The sequence below is a fragment of the Ixodes scapularis genome, unplaced genomic scaffold (assembly GCF_016920785.2).
Source record: "Ixodes scapularis isolate PalLabHiFi unplaced genomic scaffold, ASM1692078v2 ptg004985l_1__unscaffolded, whole genome shotgun sequence".
NCBI classification, from domain to species: domain Eukaryota; kingdom Metazoa; phylum Arthropoda; class Arachnida; order Ixodida; family Ixodidae; genus Ixodes; species Ixodes scapularis.
In genome coordinates, this window is record NW_024610434.1 from 38,871 (window position 1) to 51,035 (window position 12,165).

Here is a 12,165-nt window from a genome sequence, read left to right on the forward strand (position 1 = left end):
GCCGGGCTTCTCGCACTTGTAGCAGCAGTCCGAGGACACTTGCCTGCTTAGGCTACCCGCACCAAGGTGCCTGTCCGAACCCCTCCAGCGATCGGATAAAGAACCAGTATGGAAGGGCCTATACCAGGCTTCCGACCAGCGGTTCTGGGGAGGGCTTGTTTCGTTGCGGCGGGGGTCAATGATGCATGGCCGCGGAATTTCAACCGCAGCGTGCCAGGTTTACCCCAGCACTTGCAGAAGGAGACTGATGAAGATGGTTCACTTGGGTGGTGATCTCCATTGGCCCCAAGCTTGCGATAGGTCGCGGCCAACGAGCTCCCACCTGTCGTGGCGACCCCCTCCCGGGACCCTCACGGGCACTACTGCTACCTTCGCGGACCTCTCAACGAGAGTTAGGCGAACATCTGCTTATCCCGCACGGAAGAGCGCCATGCATGCCACGCACACTGTCCTGGCTGACATGGGGAAGGAAGGACCCGTTTGGACAGTCCACTTGCGCGGAGGTCTCGGGGCCCCGCATGTGCATGCCGGTTTGAGCGGGTAGTTGGCTGGTGGCGGCGGCACATTGTCCCGCTCGGCATGAAAAGCTTCCTCGATCAGGCGGGCGCCCCAGGTTAGCTCTTCAAGGGTCTCAAATTTTCGGTTGATGAGGTAGACGGGGTATCTTGGGTGGCACCGTCTTTGGACCCGAGCTACTCTGTCCGACTCCGGTGACTTCGGGTTTGCACTCGCGAAGAGCTCTTGCATGACCCAAACGTACCGGACCAGACTTTCTTCCGGGTGCTGGGTCCTTCCCTCGAGCTCTCGAAGAATCTGCGTTGCATTCGCGACTCCAGCGACCTATAGTGGGCGCCAACACTAAACAAACATGGCGGCTGGGTCCAGGTCGCGTCGGCTCGGCCGAGCGGGCTGAACGGGTGGCGCATTCAATTTAACAGATTTTCTTTTGTTTAATGCCCAATTTTACTGGTATTTGAACTGCGACGGTTAAGTTTAGCCGGTGCACATAAACTTGCAGATCATAGTTTTGTTTTCCCGGTGTTTTTTCTTCTTTCCATGTAAAGCTTTCGTTTCGGAGATATCGTTCAAAACCGAAACTATGGGCTCCGGAGAGACGGTAAAAGACTCTAATCACTTTTGATCAGCTAAGGAGAGCGGCGATGACTACAGAATCGTTCCACCAAGAGTAATTTACAGACAACTCACATGCCTCAACCATGCGACTTATCTGTCCGCGAAATCGAGCACTTGTGCGTATCCGTGATTAAGAAACAGCTCTAGTCGTCTTCTCGGTCAACAACGCAGGCTGTAGGAAAATTACGAAAAAGAAGCGAGTGCTTCTTGATCTAAGGAACATGTTAACCTGCTGGCACCCCACTAAGCAGCTGATACCCGTATTTCGATTCAGGTTTTAGTAGCAATCGAGAGTCATTTTGACGAACATGCGAGCTAAGTATTATATTACGTACTATGCCCCACTAAAGAGACTTTAGTATATTCTTCGGGTTGAAATATGAGCTTAGTTAACTAGCTATGAATTGAACTGCTGGATAAAAATACATTTGACCGACAGAGAGATACTACTTAAATACAGCCAAATGGCTGTAGCCGGTAGCACGACGACGCATGCGGACAAACTGAAGAGAGTGTTCATTGGAGATTCACACAGAACCTCTCTGTATTGAACTTGACTTTACATACCCCTTTCCATCAGTCTCGTCTGTTTTATATGCACTGGGGTCTGCGCGGATATTCACAACCCTCGACTGTAGTAGAGGATTATTGCAAATTCCCGTAGCAAGAATTGACGTCCCTAAGACAGCATTTGTTTGCCCCAGGGGTCTGTTCGAATTTGTCAGTCTCCCCTTCGGCCTATCTAACTCCCCTGCGAGCTTCCAGAGGCTCATGGATACAGTCTTGGGTGACGCAAAGTCTAACTATGCAATGGCCTACATGGACGACGTAATAGTGCTGTCTAATACTATCGAGGACCACCTTCACCATTTGCAGGTCGTCCTGAAGCGCATGAGTGAAGCTGGTCTCACAATTAACCCGTCAAAAGTGCAACTTGCATCACCCAAAGTGGAGCTTCTTAACTTCGTGGTCGACCAAGGATCCCTCCAGCCGCAAGCAGAGAAGCTCAGAGCAATTATAGAATTTCCCCAGCCACGAGACAAAAAAAGTTTACAACGGTACCTTGGCATGGTGGGATTCTACCGCGAGTTTATTGCCAACAGCGCTGATTTGGCCCGGCCCCTTCACCAGCTATTACGCCGGGAGGTTCCATGAACCTGGACTTCCGCTCAGGAACAAGCGTTTAAAACGTTAGCAAGCGCTATTGCGGATACTGCATCTCTGAAACTTCCTAATCTCAATGCTCCATTCGTCCTCCAAACGGATGCCAGTGATTACAATACACACCTTTTCATTTCTGTAGTTCTCGGACCGACCCACAGGGGCGCTGGCGCTGCAGCCGCCATAAGGTTGCTTCAAATCGGCGTGGTTGCTGCTGTGGCGCAGTGGGGTTGTGTGGAGAGCATTCCGTTTCAGCGCCTTTTCCCAGCCTCTAACAGCACATGAGTGCCATAGGAAAGAAACAAAGCTCGTACCGGGCCGGTAAGACATGTTCCGTCGTAGGCTGCAAAAATTGCGGAGGTTTTTTGAAGGCGTGGAACGCCTCCACGTGCGAAGTACATGCGTCGCTGCTACATCAAGACTGCCCGTGCCTGCAGCCATATGCCTTGTACTGCTTTCCCCAAGGCGAGAAAAACGAGGAAACTCGACGGTAAGTGGGTCGCAAACCTGCAGCGGAAAAATCTGAACCCCAGCAAGCATGCAAAGGTTAGTACGGCACGTGTTAACGGACTTTGCCCGACAACGCGGCCGCCGTTTCCGTAGACGGACCCTGCTCTTGGGGGTGGGGTCGAAACAGGCAAACAGACTTTAAATGAACCCGTAGCCATCTCATGGGGGATCAGGTTCCTAATTATTTTCAGACATCGCTGGTTCGGAAGGTAATGGTAGCCGGTACAGAACGCGCGTGTACACGAACACCAGCACGAGCCTCTCGCTCGTGAATTAAAAACCTAGAATCGTGAAGAGATTATTTGCGAATTTCCCAATCACCCTGGGGCACGCGACGAATGTAGTCAGACACGCTGCACGCGCTCGCCTTACGTGTACTAGATTTGAAGTAAACGAAAATGAGGCGACGACGAACACGCGTGCAACATCTTAGTTGATCTAGATCTCTCAACCATTACTGCTGCAAACGCCATCGCGCGTACCTAGTACAATCCCCGCATGCACCTCGATTCAATTTCCAAAGTTTGTATATGCTTGGTGTTGTGAACGCCTTTGATTTAACCTCTGTCAACATCTTCCACAAATAGGTCAGGTGTAAACAGTACATTGATAATAGCATAACTTACCTATCGACCATGCTAACATTAAGACGGTACGCTCACACTATAACTGATATATGTTCACATCAACAGGTTTGCTCCATTCACTTCGTTGAAGGTAGGCCGACTGAGACAAATCCATACCCGGCATTGAACTTGAGGACTACAAATGAGGTAAGCTCCGGTGACAATTCTGACTTTTGGAGTCAAATGGACACACTACTTCCTTTTAAAGCATGCCATCAAAAGTCGCTTAATGAAAAATATTAGGGCTCAACTATTTCACAGGTACAGTGGGTCTGTACTGTAAAACATGCTCGAGGTATGAAACATTGTACTGTATGAATTATGTCTATCTACAAATAAATTACCATTCAGAGCACCAGGATTTGCCACTTGGTAAAACAAAAAGTGCATGTGCAAATTGCAGACATTTGAGTGTGGGGGTGCTGGAAACACTTTAAACCTTGGCAAAACAATTTGATCCATAAAAGCAGGCACCGACGAGGCAGAATGTGGACATAGACAGCACTGATCGTTTCACTGCCTGTATTCCATTTTTCTCCCCAGTCCAAGCTTAAGTGTGGTTATTCACATTTCTATGTTGATATAACTGTTCCAACATCATTTGCATCTTTTATTTGAAGGTCGCATAAAAGAGGGGAAGGCGCAAGCAACCCCGGCGCCCACTCTCAAGACATGCAGCACTGGCTACACCCGCTGGTGTGCACTCAAGCAGCGCGCTGTCCAACTTGCCGCCAGCTCTGCTTCAAACTCCACCCCAATCTCCACCTCAAGCTCCACCGTCTTTGGTTGTGGATTGTGGTGCCCCCCAAGGGGAGGATATTGACGTACATGAACTATCACCAAGCCCAACTCTTGCCCCCCAATGCACTTGCAGTAGTGGCATCCGGAAGGCAGAAGTTGGTATACAGTGCGAAGTTGGACAGTAGATGGACCACTCGTACTGTACACCAATCTCCTCTGTTGTGGTAACCAGAGCTACACGTGCCACACAAACGGCATTTTCAGTTTGTGACACTTTGCCTGCCAAAAAATTCCGGTTTTTCACAGGTCTATCAAAAGTACTGTTTGAAGAATACACCAGAGTTGCGTCGTCAGAGGCAAAAATGACTTGTAAGCTTGCTGTGAATGACCAGATTTTACTTACTCTCATGAGGCTTAGGTTAGGGTTGTTGCTCGTAGATCTCGCATTCCGCTTCCAGGGCTCTGTAGGTTTGGCAAGCAAGATTTTCAAGTTTTGGATTCATGTACTTGCAGATATTTCGCGCAAGTACCTAATTATATGGCTACCACAAGAGACGATAGCCTCAACGCGTCCGTCAGTGTTCGGAGATTTTCCACGTACAACATGCATAATCGACTGTTTCGAAATATTTGTTGACAGGGCACAAAACATGCTAAAGAGAGGGCGGACGTACAGCCCCTACAAAAGTCACAATACAGCCAAAGTTCTCCATGTGATCGCATCAAATGGCTTTATAATGTTTATCTCAAAAGCCTATGGAGGCCGTGCAAGTGACCGGTTCATAACCTCATACTCTAGGCTGCTGAGATGTCTTCTGCCAGGGGATCAAATCTTAGCAGATAAAGGCTTTACCATTGAAGACATGCTGCCTTATGGAGTTAAACTGTCACTTCCTTCATTCAGAAAGCAGAAAAAGCAGCTCTCGGATGCTGAAGTGGTTTACTCGCGTCGCTTGTCTAAACTGCGGATTCATGTTGAAAGGTCCATTCGCCGCGTGGAGTGTTTTCAGTTTTTGAAGTATATACCCTCGTCGATCTTTGCAAGAAGCAATTGTATTGACAACACCTTGACTGTCATCGCAGGGATCTGCAATCTGCGGCCATCGCTTATTAAGGAAGACTGAAATAAATGTCACTCGTAAGCAGTGGTCCTTCTGGTGAATGTTTACTTTTTTGGCACTTTGGCATTTCAGAAACCTGCATGCTGGTCAACAAGTGCCGGCAGGTAATGTTCGAAATAAAGTGATTTCAGTTTTGGGAGCAAGCTCTCAATGAAGGCCTTGTTATATGGCACTTTAGCAACGTAGCCCTTCTTCTCTGCAAATACCACAAAGTCACATGAGTGTTGCCCAGAGCAATACAGTTGTAGCTGCACTTGCGTGTAATATGCATTTTTCCCCTTGGGCGAGAGTATAAGATCTGGGCCATCATACCTAACTTCATACTTGCCAGATGCAAAAAGGCACTCTAGAGAGCCATACTTTTTTAGAGTGTCTGGTGTCGGGCATTTGATTTCAACTAACACGTTGCCAGCTGCTTTCAGGCCACCTGGGCTGGCCGCCAGCCATGGGTTTCCTTCGTGGACGGTCAAGCCGCAGAGCCGTATTACGCAGTCCTGGTCATCTTCATACCAAGCCCTGGCTTTCGGCTCGGTTTTCCTGCCATGTCTGCCAAACATAACGAAAACAGTAAATTTATCAGCACCACTGCTCACGCTCTCTGCACTTTTCGACGCCAAGCTGACAGGGCAACGAAAGCAGCACGGTCAAGCCTTCTTTTGAAGGCTTGACATTGCTCCCTGCACGTGAGTATGCGCAGACACAATGCAAAACCATTGGCTAACTGGTCCAACAATCACGTAACTTCCATTAGCAGAGCAGTGAACGAAGTAAAGCAGCGAATCGATTATTAGGAAATGCTTGCTTATTCTGATACTAGCATGTAGCCGTCCGTGGCCTGGGACCTGTTCAGTCTGCTCAATTATCCACTTACTTCAAATCGTATTAAAGTCCGAAAAGTCAAATGGCTACTTTATAACGCGTATCATGTTGTAAAAATCTTTTTTATTGACACCTTGAAGCAATCTTCATGCTGAAGTAATCAGTTTTAGTGCCTGCACCCAAGCATTCTGCACTCCCATGCCCAATGCATCTAAAATGTTTTTTTTTCTTTTATGAATTCTTCCACCACCACATTAGCCTAGCAGCGAACGAAGTAAGGCAGTGAATTGATTTTTCGGACATGCTTGCTTATTCTAATATTGGCATGTAGCCGTTGGTAACATTGGGGCCCGTTCAGACTGCCCAATTATTCACTTATTCCGAATCGCATCAAGGTCCGAAAAGTCGGACGGCTACTTTGTAATGGGCATCATGTTGTAAAAACCTTTTTCATTGACACTTTGAAGTGTTCTTCATGCTGAAGTAATCGGTTTTAGTTCCTGTACCCAAGCATTCTGCACTCCCATGCCAAGTGCATTTGAAATCAAAGTCAAATTTGGGAGTTTTACGAGCCAAACCAACGACGGGCATCTGGCACGCCTCAGCGGAGGACTGAGGATTAATTCCGACCACCTGGGGATCTTTTGACGTGCAACCGAAAGCTCGGTTGCACGGCGCCTTCTCCGCAATAAGCCTCCGTCAGATTGCGAGCACCTCGGCCGGAATTCGAACCCGCCACATGGGGATCCGTAGGCCAGTGCTCTCGCCTCGGCCCAACTGCATTTGAGATGATTTTAGTTTCTTTTATGAATTCTTGACATGTATCAATTTCTCATGGTTGTTACTATTTACGAGGGCTGATCATTTAATTCTGGGACTGATTTTCTTTCAGGGAAGCTATAACTCGCAGTAAAGTGGCAACAAGGTAGCACAGATGACAACTCTGTGTTGCCTGCATAACCGGAAACCGTCATCTCCTCAAATTTTCTCTGCAGAACCCTCTAAGTGAATGGCTACCTGCAGTGTGCGTAGCACTTCAAGATCGAGGAAGAGAAAGTTAAGCAGCGTCTGCGCATCAATTTCTGTTTCCGCCTCGGGAAAACTGGTGCTGAATAGTATGAAATGTTGCAAGCAGCTTTAGGAGAGTCCTTTCAAAGTCGATCAATGTGGCGATGCAGGCGAGTTGGTTCACGATTTCAAACTGGTAGCAGCGCGCAAACAAACGGAGACGCAGGGGAGAAATGGACAGGACTAGCACTCAACTTCAACTGAATGTTTAATGAAAATAAAACACCAAGCTTAACAACCAGACCGTCAGTGCATCAGCATGTGCTGATGCAGTGATGGTCTGGTGGTCTGACACAGACAGCATCAACTGACAGTTCCGTTTGGTGTTCATGCGGTTATATGAATGCAGCTGTTGCAGCATGTAGAAAGCATATGATTCAGCAAAAGTGTTGTAAGCTAGGAAAGTTGCTATGATGACATGGTGAACAGAACAGCACACAAAAAGACAAGGACAGAGAGAAGAAACGTGCTCAACACACAAGCGCTGACTCAACTGAATTTATGCACAAAGGGAAGAAGAGGACGTTCTGAAGGCATGCAGGGCACACAATGCGTGCCACACGCGAAACAACACCATTTAACTACAATGTCTTTACCCCGTAGCCCGATCTAAAAACATTTGAACGTAAAAAGTTTTTTCAACAGAAATCTCTCTGGTTAGGAAAATAATAGTCTGACTGAAATTCGGAATTGTAACCAAATTTTAATAAAAATAAATCAAAGTTCCCCGATGTTTCGGGACCAGCTTGGTCCCTTGGTCGCGGGTGACTGTGGGTTGGACAGAGGGGAAAGCCACTTATGTTGGCCAGTTGCGATTTCTGCGTCTGGGTTTCTCCACGAGGCGACGAAGCCCTGACACAGACGCTTGGGAGACTGCCCAACAACCTGTTGATGTTACCTTTTGTTGTCTGGATGTACTAGGATTCTAGGAGAAAACGTTCACGCCAGTGTCGTTCCGTGCCCAAGATCTCGCACTTGTCGAAGGACATGCGGAGACCCAGTTTCGCTGCGTATTCAGCAAGGGTACTGGCTTGAACGTCGTTCTTCACATCTTATTTGTGGCGGCAGAAGCGTTCTGGAAGTTCTTGGTTTCCCCCACGTAGGTTGCAGGTCATTCCGCGCACGGGATGCGCTGAATGAGGCCTTGATCTTTCTCCTTTCCCGGTCTGTCCTTGGGGAAGGGAAGTTGGTCACGGATGGTGGGCACTGGTTTGTGAGTGACTGCAATTCCATGTTTACGAAGGACGCGTCCGATGGTCTCGTTGACGTTCCTCCCGTATTGCAGGCACAGACGGCTCGAAGGAGCCAGGGCCGTGGAGAGGCGGGGACGGTGCAGCTTCTTGTAGACTCGACTAATCAACCTTTTGGTGTAGCCTTTGTTTTGAAGGTCGACCTTGATCTTGTTAACCTTTTCTCGGAGAGACTTCACCGTCGAGCACACAGACATGGCATGTCTGAGCAGCGCAATGACCACCGACATTTTGTGGGTTGTGGGATGGTAAGAGTCAAAGTTCATGTACCTTCCGGTGAGCGTAGGCTTCCTGTACACCGAAAAGGTAAGTTTGCCTAAAGTCTTCTTTACCCTGATGTCCAGAAACGTGTATTGAGAGCAAGCCCTTGCTTTGTTCGTGCCAAAGCCGAAGATCTTCCTTCGTTATGTAGACAATTGTTTTGCTTCGTTAAAAAGACAGAAATCGATCATCTTTGCCAACACCTAAATCTGGTCGAACCTGCTATTGAGTTCACGGTGGAACGCAAGAAGGATGGTGGGCTTCCGTTTATGGACGTCAGTGTAAAAAAGACTTCAGACAAGCTTGCCTTTTCGGTGTACAGGAAGCCTACGCACACCAGAAGGTGCTTGAACTTTGACTATTACCCAAAAGATGTCGGTGGTCACTGCGCTTTTCAGACGTGCCATGTCTGTGTGCTCGACAGAAGAGTCTCTCTGGGAAGAGGTCAACAAGATCAATGCCAACCTTCCAAACAACGGCTACTTCAAAAGGTTCATTAATCGGGTCTACAAGCTGCGCCGTCCCCACCTCTTCACGGGCCCAGCTCCTTCGAGTCATCTGTGCCTGCCATACGTGAGGAACGTCAGCCAGACCATCGGACACGTCCCTAGTAAACATGGAATTGCGGTCATTCACAGACCAGTGTCCACCATCCCTCACCGACTTCTCCTCCCCAAGCACAGACCGGGAAAGGAGACATTCCAAGGCCTCATCTATCGCATCCCGTGCGTGGACTACCCTGCAGCCTACGTGAGGGAATCCAAGAACTTCCCGGAACGCTTCCGCCGCCACAAATATGACGTGAAAAAGAATGACGTTCAATCCAGCGTCCTCGCTGAACACATTGAGAAACTGGGTCACCGTGTGTCCATCGACAAAAGCGAGGTCTAGGGCGCGGAACGATACCGGCGTAAACGTTTGCACTTAGAATTCTGGTACATCTTGACAACAAAAGGTAACATCAACAGGTCGTCGGGCAGTCTCCTAACCAAATATGTGTCAGGGCTTCGTCGCTTCGTGGAAAAACCCGGACGCAGCGATCGCAACCGGCCTACATAAGCGGCTTCCCCCACCCTCCCATTCAACTCACAGTCACCCGTGACCAAGGGACCAAGCTGGTCCCGAAACGTCGGGGAATTTTTTTTCTTTTTATTAAATTTGGTTAGAGCTTCGAAATTCAGCCAGTCGATCTAAAAACAAGGTTTCGGTTCGGTTTGATAGTCCGATCTAAAAACAATGTTTTGGTTTTTTTTATCTAAAAACAAGGTTTCGGTTTAAAAACAAACCAAAACCTTGTTTTTAGATCGGACTATGGGGCAAACACATTGTAGTTAAATGGTGTTATGTTGCGTGTGACACGCACTGTGTGCCCTGCAAGTCTTTCAGAACGTCCTCTTCTTCTTTCTTTTGTGTATAAATTCAGTTGCGAGTCAGCGCTTTTGTGTTGTGCATGTTCTTTACTCCCTGTCCTTGTCTTTTTGTGCGCTGTTCTGTTCACATGATTCAGCGTTTTGCTGCTCTGAGAGTACTCGAATAATCCATGTCTGCACCAACATAAACCTGAATACATACATGCCTTGTTTTCTCGTTCCCACGAAAGGTATTGTTCAGACGCCTGGCGATCCATTTCTCTGGGGAGGCCGTCTTCGGGATGGACCCAGCCGTGCTGACAGTTATCCGCAGTTTTCGTGCAGTCTGCCACTGGTTGCTGTCCTGGCCCCGGGTCTGCTCCTCCAGCGAAGCTATCGCTGCTGCGGTCAGTGCCACGTTGGCGTCGTAGAAGCTCTTGCATGGGCCACAGAGGAGCTCGCCGGAGTGGTAACCATGGGACTGGGGGCCTGAAAAGTTGTTCACACAAGGCATCAAGGAATGAAAGGAAGCAATTAAATTGTTTGGCATTACCTCTCACAACTTGAAGGGGAGCACTCTTCAGTTGGGCGTCCATCACAGATGCCAGGATGGTCCCCTCTATGTTCCTGAAGCCAGAGCGCTTGAAATGTTCTTGGAGTGCCCTATGACTGTCAAATTGGGGGAACCCAGCCTTGCCTGACTTGAGTCCGTAGATGACTTCCAAGGGTGCGGGTACCACGTTCTTTGCAGTGGAAGCGTTCCACTTGCACAGTACATCGGTGCATGATGACCCAGTCAGCCCTCTACTTGATGCTTCTGCAACCTTGAACAGAAGTGCTGCTGCGTGTGAGCTCGACTGCCCTTGCCCAGCCATACAGGAGCAGACGATGCTTGTGATCACATTGTTTGTGAAGGTGACCTGTGTCTCGTACAGTTTAGACACTGTCTGTGAGGACCTGACTTGGAATTGAAGTTCACAGAGTCCAGCTTCTGGACGCACGAGGATTGCTCCGACGTGGCCAGAGTCCAACAAGTTCGGCGCCTCGACAAATCCCTTGAAATTCTGCGATGGCTTGCCATCAATGTCTTGCCTGGTAATCATGTACTCGTAGATAACTGTAAAAAGGGTGTCTTAATCAAGCTACTCAAATTCAAAGTACATTTTAAATTTTGCTAAGAAACGAAGCGAAATGAGATGAGCTTTAAGCCTCTAGGGCACTAAACCTGCAACTCGGGCGCGTGTTTCACGGGGCAGTGCATGAGAGCGTTCAAGTCTCAGAAGCATGCACCACATAAAAAATCACAGTGCTGCATAAATCAACTACACCCAACAAATTAATACTACATGAGGGGCACTGGAAGATGTGGCATTACGTGGATAGCATTGAAATATGCCTATGCTCCCAGCTTCTGCAGCTGTGTGGGGAACCAGTCAAATGAAGTAAACAGAACAATTGACCGCTTTTAATATACTAGCTCAGCAGCAAACTCAGTCATGCACTTAAAAGAATCTAAATTTCGTCATATCACCAAATTACTACCGTCTCGTCCAGTTAGCTATATATACTGTCAGTGCCAACATGATACACGCTTTTTCGAATTTTACTTCGAAATGGTATTAGTGGCCACAACATTTTACCGCTTATATTAGTGCCCCAGATGACCACTTTCGATGGCGGCAGTAGTTTTCATGACAGCGTCTCGATTCTAAGAGAGAGACAGCTAGCTGCCAGCAGAAACCAGCGATTGCTTGATCGAGTCAACAGTGTCACGCTCTGTACGAACGCACCGCGAATGATCGATGAGCGGTAGACTTACACTTCTATTCCGCCACACAGAAACGACGTTTTACACGATTACCGCTCAAATACGTACAACGCTAACATTAAAACAGCGAGCGAGCGCCCGCGGAATACCCCACTAAGTAATGTAAACTAGACCGCGAGTCCGCAGGTGATAACTCATGTACCGCTCATCGATCATTCGCGGTGCGTACGTACAGAGCGCGACAACGTTAACGCGAACAAGCAATCGCTGGCTTCTGCTGCCTTTCTCTCAGAATCGAGACGCTAAAGCAATCGCTGGTTTTTGCTGTCTCTCTCTCAGAATCGAGACGCTGTCATG

General features: G+C 48.2%; 2 protein-coding genes across 2 annotated transcripts; one reads left to right on the top strand and one right to left on the bottom strand.

The window, feature by feature from the left end:
- The first annotated feature begins 4,534 nt into the window (after positions 1–4,534).
- LOC121834716 lies at positions 4,535–5,296 on the top strand. Its single transcript, XM_042288451.1, has one exon. It carries the CDS (start codon positions 4,535–4,537, stop codon positions 5,294–5,296), a length of 762 nt encoding a protein of 253 aa, XP_042144385.1.
- Positions 5,297–5,357: 61 nt separating this feature from the next.
- On the bottom strand, positions 5,358–10,915 carry LOC121834715. The gene is made up of 3 exons (XM_042288450.1): positions 10,594–10,915; positions 10,268–10,529; positions 5,358–5,839 (listed from the first exon to the last, which is right to left on the bottom strand). Exons 1-3 carry the CDS (start codon positions 10,913–10,915, stop codon positions 5,362–5,364), a joined length of 1,062 nt encoding a protein of 353 aa, XP_042144384.1. The 3' UTR covers positions 5,358–5,361.
- Between the last annotated feature and the right edge of the window lie 1,250 nt (positions 10,916–12,165).